This window comes from Miniopterus natalensis, chromosome 7 (genome assembly GCF_054644295.1).
Source record: "Miniopterus natalensis isolate mMinNat1 chromosome 7, mMinNat1.hap1, whole genome shotgun sequence".
In the NCBI taxonomy this organism is placed as follows: domain Eukaryota; kingdom Metazoa; phylum Chordata; class Mammalia; order Chiroptera; family Miniopteridae; genus Miniopterus; species Miniopterus natalensis.
This window is the reverse complement of record NC_142087.1, coordinates 44684124-44702880: the sequence shown is the minus strand read 5'-3', so window position 1 is coordinate 44702880 and position 18757 is coordinate 44684124. Positions and strand designations below refer to the sequence as shown.

The 18757-nt window shown below is 42.7% G+C and overlaps 1 protein-coding gene across 1 annotated transcript in view; it reads right to left on the bottom strand.

Annotated features, from left to right (window-relative positions):
- The window catches only part of LAMA3 (laminin subunit alpha 3), a 186157-nt gene that overhangs the window by 129221 nt on the left and 38179 nt on the right, over nucleotides 1-18757 (bottom strand). Inside the window, exons 6-12 of the mRNA XM_087819001.1 lie at nucleotides 16465-16556; nucleotides 15250-15365; nucleotides 12210-12328; nucleotides 9792-9882; nucleotides 7727-7858; nucleotides 6186-6248; nucleotides 670-804 (exon numbers count right to left, since the gene is read on the bottom strand). Coding sequence (XP_087675127.1) covers nucleotides 670-804; nucleotides 6186-6248; nucleotides 7727-7858; nucleotides 9792-9882; nucleotides 12210-12328; nucleotides 15250-15365; nucleotides 16465-16556 — 748 coding nt within the window. The remainder of the gene's footprint in view (nucleotides 1-669; nucleotides 805-6185; nucleotides 6249-7726; nucleotides 7859-9791; nucleotides 9883-12209; nucleotides 12329-15249; nucleotides 15366-16464; nucleotides 16557-18757) is intronic.

Below are 18757 nucleotides of genomic sequence, written 5' to 3'. Positions count from 1 at the left end.
ATAATAACCTGGAGAGGTTAAGTTCCTGTCCCAACTGATAGTATTCTCTTCTTTCTCCTTCCTTTCCCTCCATCAACCACTGGGGGTGAACAGTGGCAGGCATTGGGGAGGAGGCGAAGGAACAGGACTTGGGCAAATTCATTCATGCATTTGCTCACTCACCCACCATTTAGGGCACGCCTCTTACGCTCTAGGTACAGGGCCAGCCACCTCCTACTCCTACCCTCCATCCCCTTCAGTGACTCTTACCAGGACAGGATACTAGGGCACACAACAGTGGGGAGGGAGGAGGTTGTGGATTTGTGTATGCTGGTCCCTTTCCCAGGAATGCCCTGCCTCCGCCCCTTACCTACCTGCTAGGCTCCTAAACACTGCTCAGTTACCACCTTCTCTCCAGGGCCAGGATGGGCACGCACACAGGCAGCTGACCCCAAAGCCCATGTGCCCATGTGCTTGACCACCCGTGGTGAGGAAGGGTAGGGTTGGAAAGACAGAAGAGAGGTGGCATTGCCCAGGGAGGAGACAGTCCCACGTAATGCACATTTATAAGTCAGGGGCTTATTAATAAACTGCAGGCCACACATCTCTGCCAGAAACAGCCTCTGCATTTCCTCAGGAGGAGATTTATCTTGGGGGACTGCCAATCACCATGCTGTGTGGCCTACTCACCTGGGCAAATGGGGAATGAGTAGAACCCTGAGCGGCAGGCATCACACCGAGGGCCCTCAACCCCAGGGCGGCACAGGCACCTTCCTTGGGCATCACATATTTCGGGGAGAACTCCTTCCAAGTTACAGTCACACCCTGTGAAGGAGAAGAGACTTTCAGAGGGGGCTCCCTCTTCCATTCCTTTCTCAGTTTCTCCCTTCCCCCAGGTTTCCGTCATGAAAACAGATTATGAGTTACCCACGGTTTATAGACATTTGGAACCCCGAAGACTACATCTTAAAGGGAAACAAAACAAATACTCAGGGAAGTCAGAGATGCCACCAAGAAACATTCAGGTGGGCATCAGTTTGCAAAACATCTTTTAGAGAATCTTTGCTTTTTTTAAAAAATATGTCTTTACTGATTTCAGAGAGAGGAAAGGAGAGGGAGAAAGAGGGATAAAAACATCAATGATGAGAAAGTCGTCACTGATCGGCTGCCTCCTGCACTCCCCTCACCAGGGATCGAGCCCGCAACCTGGGCATGTGCCCCGACCGGGAATCGAACCCCGATCTCCTGGATCCTAGGTCGATGCTCAACCACTGAGCCACTCCTGGCCAGGCTAGACAATCTTTTAATGTCTACTCCTGTGAAAACACTTTTTCCCCTCAAATCTGAGCTTTGTGCCGTAAAACTTCAATTTAATAGATTCCCTTGAATGACAATCTTGAATTAAACATATTTCTCCCTTCCATTTTTTAGAAGAAAAGGAACAAATGTAAATTCAGCTCAACTTCATGCCATATGTAGCTTTGGGGGGCTTCACCAGACAGTCTCACTTACTCCTCCAGACACGAGGCCGCCCAGCAGTCAGGCTGCCTTCATGCCCGTGAACAAGTGCGTTCCTGCCTCGGGACCTTCTTCTGCCTGAATGCCCCTTCCCTTGGTTCCTTCTCAGCTCAGAGTCAACTCGTAGGAAGGTCTTCCCCGCCAATCTGTGCAAGCTCCTCTCCTCTCCTCTACCTTAGCTGTTTGTCTTTCATGATCCTGTACTGAAATCACTATGGGCCTCATGACTTGCTTTGACCAATGGAATGAAGTGAACGTGCTGGCATAGGATTTCTGACACAGCGGGCTCTGTGGTTTCCGTTCTCACCCTCTGGGAACCCTGAGACAGCCACGGGAAGTACCCAGCCTGGCCTCCTCAAAGAGAAAGGCCATGTGGGAGAGATGCCCAGCTGTCCCCAGCACACCCTCCAGCAAGTCCAGCAGAAAGACTGCCCAGCTGGCCCACAAAATTGTGAGAAATAACCCTTGTTGCTTTAAGCCACTAAGTTTTGGGGTGATTTATTACACAACAACAGATGAGTGAAACACTTATAAGACTGACCACTTAGTGAGAGGTAACCTTAGGCCCCCAGTGCCACCATATAGTATTTCTCAATAAATAAATGTTTCTCAGAAAGACAGGGCTCCTGCTTGATTTCAGTATAAATGGATAAAAAAAAATGAAGTCAAGCAAGAGCCCTGTAAGATAGGTGAACATTCTATAGTTGAGAAAAAAGATGCTCAGAAAGGTTAATTAACTTGCCAAAGGTCACACAGCCAGAAAAGTAGAGCCATGATTTGAACCTAGGTCTGTTTGATTCTAAACCCCATGCTGAAAATACAAGCTGATAACTGGTTTTAAAAGCCACGTCCAAGGTACGTCCTAGACTAGTTTACATATTCAAATCCATCTCATATTTAAACCATCTACATTTCTATCAAGAACTTCAGCATCTAAATCTGCAACATGGTTCCACAAGGGAGATCCCGAGAGACTCAAAGTTTTGATGACCCTCGTCATCAAGGAAGGGATGTCTCATGCAGTTTGAAAATATTTTCTACAAGGGTTAAAATAATAGATAATTTTAAAAATTCAGCCAAACCCCACTCTTTCGGATTTGCCTTAACCCCTTAACCTTTCAGATAAAAGGTTAATAACAATGTTGTGGAATTTTTTTTTTTCTAATACAATAATTAAGAAAAAATACCGGGATAAATCAGAGCATCTTCACAGTCTTTGCATAACCTCTAACTTGTTCATATTTAAATCAAGCAGTCACCTACTTTGACAAAAGAGCACTAGACATGTCCAAGGGCACATTCATCACAAGAGAAGCCTTGGCACCCAGGCTGGCATGAGCACTGCCCTGACCATTTGTCAAAGTTCCATACAAGGTCCCAGTGCCATGGCCCTGTAGGCACAGAACGCGGCAGGGAAAGGGAAAGGGGAATATTACTGTTGAACACAGTCTTGGAATTAAGCCAGACATTAGAATTCAGTGAGAAACTTCAACTTCACATTGGCGTTGAGGTCCAAGGAATCCTGATTTGCAACCATTTGTAAACAGAAAGAGAACAGTTAGTACCCATGCATTTAAAAAATTCTGTTTCTGAAATCCACTGTTCAACATTTCCCCTTCCTTATCTAGCAAGTAGTCCCACACAGGGCCAGAGGCAGAAACCTCCGGGGTCCCTCAGCTTCACCTCCCAGACCTTATCACCAAGTCATGGCGATTACATCTCAGGACAGTCCTCGAAATCCTCCTCTCCTTCCAGGGTTCCATCCTTGTTTGCCTGTTATTTTGACAGCCTCCTAACCAGGCTGTCTGGTTCCTTCTGGCTGTTGAGATGTTTGTGCTTCTCATGTTCATTGCCATGAGTTATGCCCCAAATTGGGTGTTTTCAAAATGCATGAATCAAAGACCAAATTGAAATGGATATCTGTGCATTCAAATTCCCAAGTAAATCTAACTGCACTAATTAAACTTCTTTCCTTGAGGCTGTGTTCTAAGGCTTCCCTAATATTTTGTAACAGACGTCTGAACTTCCCTTCAAGTTCAATTAAATTTCTTTTCCTGAAGTCACCACCAGTCTACTTGGGGAGAAAAAGGAATTGAATAACAAAGGGATTACTATAAACAGACAGTAAGTGGGAGATCTAAGACATTCTTGTGGCAGAAGACCAGAGATGTGTGTTGTAATCAAAGCTCAAAAGCTGAGTTCCATTCTAGTCAATTAACGAACATTTAAGGAAGCACTTGATTATACCCACTATGGGTGGGATGCTGTGGTAGGTCCTGTGGGAATTAGAAACCAAGTCAAGCAGAGCTGATATCCCCAAGTCACCAAGTATCTGACAAAAATGTAAGACAGAACCCCACATAACAGCACATGGTGCGGTGGTTTGAGCAGAGGAAGTAGGAAAGAGCACAGGACAGTAAACTGGATCACGCTATAGCTGACCTCAGGGGATCCCTTTGTGCTGGCCCAAATCCTAAGACATTCCGCAAGCCCATTCCCTCTCCCACATTCTAGGATGGCTCTTTCATACCTTCTCTCTCCTCAGCTCCAAGGCCTCCTCCCCATCCTCACTTTCTGCCTCTGACCTTGATTCTTATTTCACAGAATAAAAAAGGAACCACCAGAAGAGAGCATCCACAAGCTCCCACCACCTCATCCGGCCGCCTCTCCCCCAGCCCATGCACACCACTTTCTCTTACAGCCTTTCAATAAATGGCAACATTTTCCTCGTTTGCTACATTTGGTGTCCTCTCTTTCTCTCATATCCCACCTCTGGTCCAGCAATCCCCCAGCAAGTCTTGTTGGTTCTATCATCAGATTATATCCGCAATCTGTCCAATTCTTGTCACCTCCACTGAGACCTCCTGGGTCTGAGTCACCATCATCTCTTCCTCACAGATTATCACAATAGCTTCTCATGACATCTCCCTGCTTCTCCTCTCTCCCTACAAGTGGTTTTCAACATGACAGCCACAAAGATGCTCATGCAATGTCACTTCTCAGTGCAAAGCTCTCCATGGCTCCCATCGCATTCAGAGGAGGAGGTTAAGTCTTTGCAGTGGCTGACAAGGGCCTACTATCTGGTCCCTGGAGCTCCCCTTCCTTATCCATCTGCCCTTTGCTCACTCAGCTTTCACACATCTGGTCTCCCTTTTGTTCAGTGAACATCCCCAGCATGCCCTGCCCCAGTGACTTTGCACTTGCTCTCTCCTGTGTCTAGATGATTCTTCCCAGACACCTGCAGAGCTCACTCCACCCACTCAGGGCCCTGCTTAGTATCTTTTCAGTGAGCCCTTCTCTGACTATCCTACTTCAATTTGCAAACCTCACATTCCCTAACTTCTCTGTCTCATTTTTTCCCACAACACTCATGACCAAAGCTGCCTCCAGCCCATACCTTGAGCTACCATATTGCTGCAGAACCTTAACTCCTTAGCCAAGAAGGTCTCCCCAGAGGCCATCTTCTTGTCTGGTGACAAGTGCCCCTCCTCTGCCTACCCAGGGGCACAGGTGCTCTCACACACCTCTCACTACCTACACCCCAGAAAGAGAGCATGTGGCCATCGAGCCTCTCTCTCTGGGATCCCTGGGAGGTGAGAAGCAAAGTCAGTGGGTGACTCAGATGGTCATGGGCTGTGTGCATGCGGTGTTGGTGTGGGTGTGCCCTTCTGAGGTATGCATCCCTGTATCACTGTGGGGTTTATGTAGGAAACTGCCCACAGCTCCAGAAGCTAACCTAAGGGCCTGCAATATCTCATATGGGTAAGTTTATACCCACAGTGTGAATGACTCCCCCTTAAAAGTAGTGACCTTGTGTAGTTGTGTAGGACACAACCCTGCACGTCATAGTCTAGCATATTATAGATTTTATTTGTTTAGTGGTTTATATATTATATATGTTATTGCATGAGTTCCCCAACTGGAATGTAAGCTCTAAGAGAAGAGGGAATGCTAAGTCCTCAGCAGCCAGGATGTCACTGTGTATATAATCGTAGATCATAAAATACTTGCAGAATGAGTAATTTGGCAGGTGGAGCACCCACACCTCACCACACCAAAACCTGCTTCCTGCAAACCCCTGCCATTCTCTACCCAGGGTATTTTTCTGGCTGCAGGTGCTCCTCAGCCTTCCTGCAGGCCAAACTGGAAGTGCCCTAGAGTTCATGCCCCAGTGGCAGCCCTCCACTGGTGGCAGGTAACTTAAGCTATCACTTCAGTTGGGATAAGCTGAGCAAATTCTATGCTCAGAGGGATGGAGCTCCAGGTGCTGCAATAGGACCTTGCTTGCTAATATATCTACATAATGGCCCCTTTCACTCCCTGATTGCTCCCTTATTGATGTTTCCTGGGATCACCTCCCAAACCAACTGCTTGTACTCCTTTCCTTTCTCAGGGTTTCTCTATGGAGAACCCAAAGAAAACAGGCATTGATTGCAACTGAACGTTTTGAGTAAGCTAGTGATTTACAATCCAAGCTCTGCTTCATTTCATTAATCAGGTAGTGCCACTGCAAAAGACAGGCTGATGTAGAAAATGATGGGCGGAAGGGTGAGGAGCCCAAATAGGAGACACCTCAAAGCACCTGCTGCACTCCCTGAATTTGGGCACAGCAGTGTGCACAACAAGCAGAAAAAGACTAGGGAGCATAACATTTTCACTGAAGTTAAATCAGAAGAGAGGTTACTTACCTTTTATATCTCCAGCAACTGGATCTTCTGGGCTTGGAGTAGAAATAGGAAAGTTGGGTATTCCTGGAAAAATGGTTTATTAAAAAGCACAGAGAAGGATTAAAGAGACAGTAAAGTAAAATATTAAATTGCAGTAACTAGGAAGAAGCCCTCTCTAACTCAAGAGTAGCATGTGGAGGTGGAGACTAATTTAAAGACAGGAAATATTGCTGTATTTAAAATGCATCTAGTAATTGAAACCAGACTGGTCAGTCATTCTGATTTGTATATCAATGAACAGAAATAGATATTTTGTTCTCACCATAGCTAAGTCTCAATCTAAGCAGGATGGCTTGACTTCTTTAACATCTTTATTGTAAAATAGAGACTAGCTTTTTAAAAATGTTTCTTTCAAGCTCCCCCCACCCCAATTTTGTTTACACTATAACATTACTTTAGGTTTCCTTTTTTCACTAAAAAGATGATATAATTTCTGCTGGGCCTCTACCCAATAATTGTAGATTCTAATTTGATTAAGTCCTGATTTGGTGCTACTGTGTTCTGGCTTAAAGTTGGTTCCCTTAAACATAAGGTGATCCCCATGGACACAGACAATAGTGTGGTGAAGACCTGGGGGGGCGGGGGCAGGGTGGAGGGGTCAATCAGGGGGGAAAAAGGGGAGACATCTGTAATACTTTCAACAATTAAGATAAATTTTTAAAAAAGAGAAAAATAAACATAAAATGATTATATAATTTATCCTTCAGACTAGGACATTCAACAGTGCTAATTTAATAATTACCCTGGGACAGCTGTGAGCCTGGACATACAGCCACTCAGTCACATGTGTTCTGCTCCCATATCCCCAAAATTCAATGTGATCTTCCTGTGATTGTCAAGTTGTGAGGGTGGGAATGGGCAAGAACTAATGCAGCAATGGGGGCCTCATCTTGAAACAATATTTCTTTATCCTAACACCAAATAGTGGCAGAACAAACAGAACCATGGATCCTATCACAACTAGCATAGCTGATTTCATAGACACTCCTGCTTCATGTTCTTTGGTGTTTCTAAAAGACACATATTTTTCTTTCTGAGATACTGAGACATTCACTTAGATCATTGCAGTAGGGCCCATGATCACTTGGCCTATTGTACATTGGGAGAGAGGACACATATTCCTAGTCACCCAAAACATGACACACACTATACGTATGCAAACGAACATCTGGAAGCCATGACATCTCTTCTAGGTTAATGACGAAAAATCACACACATGGATTAGTTAAGTTGAAATTGCCAATATTTGACCCTTTTGACCTACTGAGATGGTGATGTCTATGGTACAACCTAACACTTTGGAGATAAATAAGACTATAAAACATACTTCTGTAAATTTTATGTTCCAAACTTTTGGAAATACTTTCATGTAAGTACAACCTACCTGGCACCATTTCTGCTTCCTCCCAACCCCCCATCACTTGCCATGCCCTCAGGTGTTAATGCACAAAGCCCAGCTAAGTGCCAAGAAGGGAGGTCTCTATTTCCACAGTGGTACTTACTCAAGCAAAACGGGTAATGATAGTATCCAGGGGCACACTTCTCACAGTTGTCTCCGTGGAAATTCGGCTTGCAGGTACAGCGGCCTGAGCCCTGCTCACAGTCATCCGCATGCTCAGGGTTACAGCTACAAGCTAAGAGATATCCCAGTTTTCAAAGGATCAGCCCTTCGCTACACTTAATAAGGCAAATATGTCCCGATACTTCTTGTACAATGTTTAGTACTTTATCATCGGTCAATGGTCACTCTTGAAGGGGAACATCCTGTTTCCCACTTCATACATGGTTCCCTTTGACTGAACCCCATGGGCCCTCAGAGATGAGCTTTAATGAGCATCCACACTGAGATGTTCTTGAGAATGCAGTTTATTACACTGAGCTCTGCCCAGCTCACTGCAGAAGAGGGAATCCTGCACTAACTGCTATCGGAGGGACTGGGTGGCTGTATGTTGGAGCTTCTGGCAGGTCTGGTGGGCACACCCTCTCCTGGCCATGAGTCAACTGTGAATGTCCACATCATGGTCATTATTACACAGCTGTGGTGTGGACATAAGTGTGGGATGCCTAGACATGGATATATAATCTGTGGACAGAACAGAAAGATTGTGCCCATAACCCAAATGCTAAATTCAAGCAATCTGGCTTACTAAAGGCAGTTTTTGCAACCAACACAATTATTAGATTTGCATTTCAGAGGGATATACTTGGGGTATAAGAAGTTTGGTGATGCTCCCATTTGGGAGCTTCCCTTGACCAGGCAGGTCCTCACCTTGGACAGCAAAAATACTGTCATCGCTCAGCTAAGTAGATGTCCCATAAGGAACTGGGAGACTGGAGAAACTGTGAGCATCAAGCACCCTCCCCACCTCCACTAGCCTGGCTTCTCCTGGTGTCCTTTGCTTAATTTGTTTAGGATTTATATGCCTGCGGATTCTTTATGCTAAGCCTCTAACATCTCCATGAGACCACTTCAGTGACCAAGAAAGAAACTAGAAAAGGACAGAAAACTGAGGTTCCTAACAAGGTATGATGCATCCACAATGTCTGTCTTCCTTTGCCAATGCCTACTTTTTGAGGGCACGAGGAAATGATGGACATATTACTTCACAGGATGATGCAGAAGAGGGAGGAAAACAGGAACACAGTGAAAACTTAAGGATGTCCTCGAGAGGGACATCCTTAAGATCAGAGTTCACACATACTTTGGACTTTGATGCCCTCAAATCTCAATGATACAACGAATGAATTTGGAAACGGTGGGCACAGAGACCACCTTTAGGACTGGAGTTGTCTTCCAGCTATGGCAGCCAGAGAAGAGTAAAGAGCCCAATAGGATGCACATGCAGGACAAAGTCCATAATTGGCCCACTGACTGATGATTCCACAAAGAAGAATCTGTGGCATTTTTCTGTATAATGGAAGTGGTATAGCATGGTGACTCCAGACTGGTATGAACTATTTCCTGGATCTGCAGTTAGTGGTCTTGTCACCTGGGCCAAAATATTTAATCACTCCAGACCCTTTGGTTTCTCCATATCGAAAAATGAGAATAATAATTCAATGTTGTAAATTTATTGCGATGAATAAATACATTTGTTAAAGTATTTAGGCAATGCCTTGCATAGAGCAAATGTGTGATAAATCATAGCTATTTTAAATATTAGGACTATCATTAAATCCTTGTAAAATCTTTACCATGTTGTCTTGATGCTACTTCTGAAAAAATTTTAAAACTATTGGAGATCACAGAAACATGTCAAAACAACAGTAAATGGAGGAACTGACCTTTGTTGTAGCCCAGTGTGTGATAGGCCCAAAGCTTAGTATTTTCCTAGGGGCTTTTGAGGGTATTTCATTTAGGGAATATATTATCATTTCTATTTAAATATAAGAAATCTGAGGCTCAGAGAGACTATGTAACTGCCAGAGATTACACAATAAGGAGTGAACCAATCATATGATGAAACAGGGGGAGAAGGGAACCACTGACTGATCAGACTTTAGCCTGTTGACAGCCCTGAAGCAGCATACACCGGCTAAAACACACCAGGTTGAAAAGAAACTTACGGATGCAGCCATGGGGGGCATCAACTGGAAAGCCATGAGGGCGATAATAACCTTTCGCACACCGTTCACAGTTTATACCAGCTGTGTTGTGCTAAAAAGAAACAAAAGAAATTTAGAGGGAATAGTACTGAAGAAGTCTTTATTTTGTGTAATTCATTCAGAGAAATAATCCTGTTGTATACACTTGTAATTTCAAAGTCACACATGCACACAAAAGCATGGATCTTGACCTGGAGTCGCCAAGATTTACCACAGGACCCTGGCTTACACTTGGCTTTGGAATTCTTTTTCCCATTGGAAGAGGAAATGAGAGGAAGTTCCTTGAACTCGACAACCCAGGCTTTTCCCCCATCATAAAATTTGCTTACTGAAGCACCTGACATTCGAGTGAGAAAAAAAACCTCAGAAGTAGTGATGGATATAAATTACCCTTAGTGTAACCCAAGGAATAAAGGGTCATGTGTGTATTTTTATCTCCTCCACTCTGGGAAGAAATCACACACACAGATCCTCCTCTCTTGCTGTCCTAATTTTATCTGTGCTTTAGTCAAGAAACCATTTCCCAAACATTTCCGTTACATGAATGGAAAATGTAGGCATGAGTCTCATACACAGAGCTCATTTTAAAGTATAATACTAGGCAGCTTTTTACATTTCATAATTAATCCTTTTAATTGCCACAAAATCAAATTACCCAACATGCATCATCAGTTTCCAAGAACCAGACACCATGGATCTCGCTCAATTCTGCCTCTCTCCCTCTCTAATTTGGAAACAATTAGGAGGACAGTGTTCTTTCACTAACGAAAGAGAAGGCAATTGGGAGTCAAAAATAACAAATGTAACACGCTTGGACCCAAAAGGAGCCTGCATAGAAACACAGAGGGGAGAACAAAGACTCTTTCTGTACCCTCTCCCCCATTTTTCATGATTTTATTAATTACAGACTTTTATTCATTACCACTCCTTGTCCCGTGGGCAAAAATCTGAATGCACTTTAACACTGAGAACTAAAGCCACACTGGCCACTTCTCTAACTTAACATTTGCATGCATACACATTTTGGGCAAATAAGAAACAACTGCAGTCCACCCTCCTTCCCATCAAATGCCAATTAACATCTCAACTCTGTCGCTTGCCACTGTGATTTATAATAGACAGAGGACATCAGGTTAACCGTGGGTCCCCAATACTCTCCCACTGGAGTAGGAAATGAGGAAAAGTTCTCTGAAGTGGGCAGCCCAGGCTTTCCCCGCTTCTACGAAGTTTGGTCAATGAAGCACCTGCCACAGAGAAGTTACATTTTTAAGACACAAAGAACAGCTCATTTTCTCTCTTCTTTTAGGTCCTTATTCAATGCCACATTCCAGGGAACTGGCCACCCTATTTAAAATGTTGCATACCCCACCCAGCTGGCATGGCTCAGTGGCTGAGCATCGACTTATGATCCAGGAGATTCCCGGTCAAGGCACATGCCCGGGTTGCAGGCTCGATCCCCAGCTGGGGGCATGCAGGAGGCAGCCGATCAATGACTCTCTGTCATCATTGATGTTCTCTCTCTCTCTTTCCCTCCCTCTCTCTGAAATGAATAAAAATATATTAAAAGAAAAAAAAAAGATCCTGGGACCTTTCGCTTATACATGAAACCCTGTGATTTGAAACAAACCTATGACTTACCTTTTACTTGTATTTTAATTATCTAAAATGACAGAGAATATAAAGTGTGTGGAGTGAGAGAGAGGTGGAGAATGGTGGGTCTCTCTAAGCATGTACGGCCCTGGTTCCATATAAATGGACATCTCATGGAATGGACATCTCTTTAACGGTAACATTAACAAAACATCACTCTAAAAGCACATAAGACTGAATAACAATACAGACCAAATTCATGAACATTATACCTTCCTCTGCCATACCCTCCTCTTGGCTAATTTCCAGTGAACCCAATCATCCCATAGAAAAGATGAAAAATCAGTGTTTCATATTTGCTGTCGATGGCAGACATCATTCATTGATCCTGATGTACTTTCTCACTGAGTCTAGATTCAAAATCTGTCTGAACAGAGAATTTAGGGTCAGCACTGAGGTTGACATCTATTTTCCTCCAATTTTAGAGCCTTTATACCATAAGATGGATGGTAATCAGGATGACAGCCAGGAATTCTCCTCTACATTTAGGAAAAGACTTAGAAGAAGAAACTAAGCAATGGAGTATGGAAAAACATGCCTCAGTTCATTTTCCCTTTAATCCCTAAATTACATCCAGCTAACAAGGACTTTTGTGTACAAAAGTGGATAAATGATTTCAGAAGTATTTCCAATTTCTTATAACTTTCTTGACATTTTTTTGGGAGCAGGGCTTAATGAATGTCCATTTCCTACAGTGACACATCCACTTCGACTTAAATAGTGCCTCACCTGACAATTAATGCAGACCCCTCCACCTGCATAGATGCCGTGGATATTCAAGCTTGCCTGCAGCCTCTCGACTTCTGGATCATAGTAACAGTTGGTGGCGTGGCCATGGCAGTTGCATGCTGAAAAGGGCATTCGAAGTTAATATAGCATCATGACTACGAGACACTTAGTAAACACCCCCAGAGAATATTACTGCTTATTGAGCTACAATACAGTCTCTTCTGGAACACCAAGGACACTCTCAGTGGAAAATTTTAGGGACTTTTACACAAAGTCCAGTCTATAACAATATGCAATTTACAGCTTCCTTCACTTAATAGTAAGTGGGAGAGGTTTCTTTTTAAAAGAATTAAAAGATATGTAATTATAACAAATTAAGATATGATGTACAAAGAGACTATCACTATTACTGCTATTACTAACAAGAACAATTGAGTTCCTGGTACACCATGAAAAGTGCTTTACACGCAATATCTCGATCAGTGCAGTAACTCTCTAAGGTAGGTACTAATATTCCTTTAGCCCAGATGTGGAGGAAGGGATGTCTCCATAGGTACACAGCCCATAAATAAGAGAGGCAGAGTGCTGGCCAGTGTGGCTCAGTTGGTTGAGCATCGTCTCATGCACCAAAAGGTCTCTGGTTCAATTCCCAGTTGGGGCACATGCCCAGGTTGCAGGTTCGGTCCCCTGTTGGGGTGTGTAAGGGATCAATGTTTCTCTCTCACATCAATGCTTCTCTCTCTCCTTCTCCCTTCCTCTCTCTAAAAATCAATAAAAACATACTTAAAAAAATGAGAGGCAGAATCCTGACTTGTTGTTGTTTGACTCCAAAGCCTACTCTCTAAGCCTTTCATCTCAGCACTATTTATAATAGAGATAAATTGGAAATAATCTTAATGTCTGATTATAGGGAAATGGGTAAGCAAATATGACTGCCTGTTCTATGAAGTCAAGAACTGTTTGTGTTTTGTGTGCAATAGAGCACATTTTTCAGAACATAGTGGGAACTCAACAAATACTTTTTGGATACACTTAAATCCAAAGAAGGACAATATTACGTGGCATCAAAAAGGATGTCAAAGAGTTTTTAATAATACTGGGAAGTATCTAAAAATATCAAGTGAATAAGCTCAGAAAACAAAATTGTATAAGTAATACAATCTTGAATATTTAAAGTAAGCATGAAAAAAACACTAAAATACCTAAAAAGATGTTAATAGTGGTTTTCTTTGAGTAGTAAAACGATTGGAGATTTTCCTTTTTCAAAATAATTTTAAAGTTTTCTACAAGTAATGTATAATACTTCTAAAATTAGAAAATCTAATTGAAAACAACCCATTTAGGATTTTCATCATTGTCAAGACAAAAAAACTAACATGAGTAAAATTCTTATTCTCTCTTATGCAGAATATTCATTACACTCCACCTAGATCAAATTTTCCAAGTCTTTCTAGTAATTTGTATATTTTAATCAAGTCCCCAGATAAATCTATTAGGAAAAAAAGATTGAGTTAGAATTTCAAGTTATCCTGTTTTTAAAAAGCTGAGCACTTTCTTGTTTTCATTTCCTCAGTAGTGCCATGATTTAAGAAAAAAAAAAAATCAAGGCACTCATATTTGCTGCATCAGTTATCCCTTAAGAAGTCTGTTTATTCTGAATTGCAGTAGTTCAAGTGGAATTTAGAAAGTACCTAACAAATAGATCTCAATAGGTCTGATTTCCATATGCTGTTTTTGTAACTTTTAGTCATTCTGACAAGTGTAAAGTGATTAAAAACGAAAGGAAATTAGTTAAAATTTTTCATGTGTGTGAGAGTAAAGCATGTCATTCACTGAAAGGTTCCATTAGTCTGAAAAACTAACCAAATTGTTAATGTTGGAGTTCATGTGATACTTATTCAAAGTATCCTAAAATCGACTCAGCCCCTGATTATGACCTTTTCTGCTTTCTGGCCCCATTATCTGGGAGTGAAGGATGGAAAAGTCACTCAGAAAGGCTTTGTTAACTTGACCATAAAGTGAGAATGGCCATCTAGGTGACACCCCTGGACCTGGAGATGCACCTGAATGCTCCCCTTGGAAGCATCAGCACCTTCCAACAGTGTGAGTATCTGTCAACACATTCTCGAAGCTCCTCACTGGAAATGCCTTTTGAGTAATTTTGCTGATCATAGTGATCATCAGTCTTACTTCTTAATAGTTACAAAATATATTTGGCCAGTGTACCGATTCTTTCTTACCCTCCCTCCCCCAGTTCAACAAACCTAGATCCAAACACCTTTTGGTCATCTCAAAAAAGAAAATCCATCTTCAACTAAGAATATTCACCAAAAAAAAGACACAGTCTCCAAAACCAATAACTAAAGGCTACAAAAATATTTTCAGCAATTGGAATAAATATGTGGCTTCCTAAAAAGAGCAGACTAAAAGAAAATCTTCAGTAGGCTGTTGTAGGGCTTGTTTGTTAAAATAAGCTTCCTTACTTTATATTGCACCCATAGTTAAAAGCAGCCTCTCGTCTTTCCTCCTTCCCTCTCTCCTCTCCATCCGCACCTGCCCCAGTCCTGCTACAGGACCCCGCCCACTGCCTCCCCGCTCCTTCGGTGCTGCCAGCCCTCTGCTTAGCCGCCAATCTCACCCCTTCTCCAGACCTCGGTCCTCAAAATAGATAGGATTCTGATCCAGAATCACATACTAAGAAATGATAAGGGCTTCAAATTTAATAGCAGCTGCATCATATTTTAGATAGCTAAAAAGAGAGGCCAACTTATGTTAAAGCACTCAGCCCAATCCTTGCCTACAGTGAACACTTAATACATATTATTAAAGATTATTACTATTGTTATTTTGTCCTCATATTTATATCTGAATTTAGAGTGGGGCACTTACACCTCCGGTCTGTGAGTTATTCATTACAACAAAAAGACTTGTGTCCCTAAGATTGACATGACCCCACCATCTTCACAAGCAAGGAAAACGCAGCATCCGTTGTCAGGTAGAAACGGGGGGAAACACTGAGCATCCCTCCCCCAGGGCTCACCTTCACACTCATGGCTCTGCTCCCACGTGGCAGGCTGCCAGCCCCTCTGATTGTACCCAGCACAGCAGCGATCGCAGGTCTCCCCACAGGTGTGGTGTTGGCATTCACACCGAAACCTGCGCATGTGGTGAAGCACATCTCAGTTACTGAAAAGTTTTCATTAAGACCAGTTGCTCCTGTGTGAAAAACTGACCGTCACTCATGGTACCATTTGTTGAGTAATTATGAGAACAAAGCACTTTGTAGATACTATTTCAGGTCTCCCCCATCCTGCTTATTACCTCCATTTTACAGATGTTGACACTAAGATTCAGAGATATTAAAACACTTGGTGATAAGCGAGCCAGATTTGAAACCTGTTGGTCTAACTCCAAAGTCCCAGCTCTTTCGTCTCTACCACATTATATTATAATAAAGCAACACATTAGCAACAAGTGCTGAGCTTACTGAGATGTCTGGATTATTTAATGTGAAATATTATTCTATGTGGAACATGCCTCAATTAAAAACAAAACTTGGTACATCCATGTTCATAGCCAAAAGGTGGCCATAACCTAAGTGTCTATCAACAGATGAACAGATAAACAAAATGTAGTATATACATAATGAAATATTATTCAGCCTCAAAAATGAAGGAAACACTGACCCATGCTCCAACATGGATGAACCCTGAGGGCATTATGCTAAGTGAAATAAGCCAGTCATAAAAGGACAAATATGGTCTGGTTCCACTTATATGAGGTACCCAGAGCAGTCAAAATCACAGACAGAAAACAGAATGGTGGTTGCCAGGGGCTGGGGGAAGAGGGAATGGGGAATTGTTTAATAGGTACAGTACAGAATTTCATTTTTGTAAGATGAAGACTTCTGGAGGTTGGCTGCAAAATAATGTGAATGTACTTAATGCTACTGAACTGTACACTTACACATGGTTAAGATTCTATACTTTATGTGTATTTTACCAAAATAAAAAAAGAGGAGGGAAGGATTTGAACATGTACATCTCTGATCCCATTAAACCAAGGATAACAAACAAGTTTTATTTCTCTCGGCCACTCTAATCAATTATTTGTGCCTGCCTCAGGCACTGTCTGACTGGGGGATGGGGCAGGGGGTGGTGCTGGTGGTAGGAAGTAGAGATATTCAGTGGGATGCAAACATCCACTGAAACAGACTTATTCATAGCAAGCTAAACAATCTGCACAATGTACTCACACTTTTTCGGGATTGTTTGCATTGCACACTTCAGCATGGCCATTGCAAGCACAGCGCCCACCGATGCTGATATCCTTTATGCTGTAATAATACTATTCAACAGAAAACAGAACATGTCTGTTTTACTGAAGAGCAACAAAAACTTTACTAATCTTTAATGCACATCTACACTGGCCCTGCTTCCCCTTCATCCTGTTCTCTTGAGCCTACCTCAACCCCAAGAAAGTCACTTTGACTGTAATTTGTCTTATAAAAATAAATACATTCATTCCTCAATTAAGTTTAACAGCACAATGCTGAATCTGTACCTTGTTAAAAATGAAATGCTTTAAATGAATGGAGGGAAATTGCCTTGGGAAAGAATCATACACTATAGCCTTTTAAAAAGGAATTAAGTGCTTCTTAACTTATTTTTTAATCTAAATCTGGGTTTCATAAATTGAACATTTTTATTTACCAAAAATAAATTTTCATATCAAAAAGTTTGCAACTACCATGTATGTGCAGGCTCTGCAAAGGGAGCGAATGTTTACAAAGATGGATCAGATACAACACACTGAGACTGGCAGGGGCCATCAGCAGTTGTTGCAGCTTTGCTAGTTTAAGGTTAATGAGACCAAACAGAGGTTCGACTCCAAAAGGCCAGACAGAGCAAGCTTCAGATCTAGCAGAGCATTGGCTCCTGAACCGGGCCACAACTACGGGGAGGCCATGTCACCGACAAGGCACATCTCTAGTGTGCTGAAGGCCTCTCCACTAGCGACAACAGGTGGCACTGTCTGCCAGCTCCCTGACTTCTCGGACCTGGCGGGAGATGCACAGGATTGGGCGAGTGATTTGGGGGCTGCAGGATAATCTTTCTCACCGAGATCATGCTGCCAGGAAGGATACCTGCCAGTGAGGAGGTCTTTGAATTCACAAGGACAAGAGGGTTTTGTATCTTTTTGTCGTTGTTGCTGACAATAGCCATCTTAAAGGGCCCCATTCACTCGATGTTGGGGTTCTATTCTGATTTCCTCTCTAAAAGCTGTTGAAGTGTCTAAGCTTCCTGACAACATCTTACTTAGTCTGAAGGCATTAACAACCTCTCTTGTTAATATGGATAAACTCAGTATTCAGTGATACGCTGACACTCAGAGGCCTCTGTGCTGATCACCATAGAAGTTTCCCTCTACACGTGGGTTAAGGGCAGCAGCAGCCTCCGCCCCAGCAGCACACATATTGCCTGCGACAGGGTAGCTGATATTCTGTTCCTCCATTCAGAGGGGCAACCTAGATTTGGGGACTTGAGATTAGATGTTGTACACTCCATTGAAAATTACATAATAGAGGAGACTGTGTTCATTTAAGTGAAAAGAAATATGCATATATATGAATTCAAATCTTGCAACCCCCCAGAAGACAAATATTTTTTTAAAGGCGGTAAGGTACATTTGTTAGTAGGGCTTCAAAACACTTGGAGAAATGGAAGCGCAGTCTGGCCACAGTTTACCAGAAAGCCAGCTCTCCCTTGCATATTCCACCTTCGGATCCAGAACAGTTCCCACATACAGCAACTCAGAGTACTAATGGCACAGAAAATGCAGAAGACAAGACACCCACAATAACAGGCCTTTCTGGAAAATGCTAAAAACTGTAGCAAAACTTACTTTTCTCTCTTCCTTTCCCAGCTCTCTGATATTACCTACATAAAAAGCCAAACTCTATAAGGTGCTCTGGACATCTTCCATTCACCCTTCTAGGTCCACTCTCCACCTTTCTCCATCCTGCCCTTTGCTCTGGGGTTGAACTTTATGGATTGCAACAGGGTCTCTTGCTCTCTGGCTTTCTGTTGGGTTTGGCTAATGGGAGGCACTGGCAGGAAATCAGAGGGTAGGAAAAGAATGATCTCAGGGTATTTGTTCTGATGGCCCCCTCTGCGCCCAGAGAGAGGGCTACTGTCCTGACTCTAAGACTGAGAGATGTTTAGGCTATACATCCAACACAGTAGAAGTACTAGTGCTCGCCAATACCTATGTCTCCTCTACTTTGGCTAGATTACATCACCCAGTCTCCTGCATCTAGGTGGGATTATACAACCAGTTCCTGCCAATGGAAGTGACCTGTGTGGTTGGGAGTATGTGGGTCTTCTCTACTCTCTCTCCCTTCCCTCATCTACTGGACAGATGTAGGGGATCCAGAGGACAACTCTGAGGTCCTATACCTATAGGATCACTGCACATTTAACTAAAAAGAGCCTGGTTCCTTGATGACTTCGTGGAGCCGATCCCACCTGCTGAACACATTAGACTAT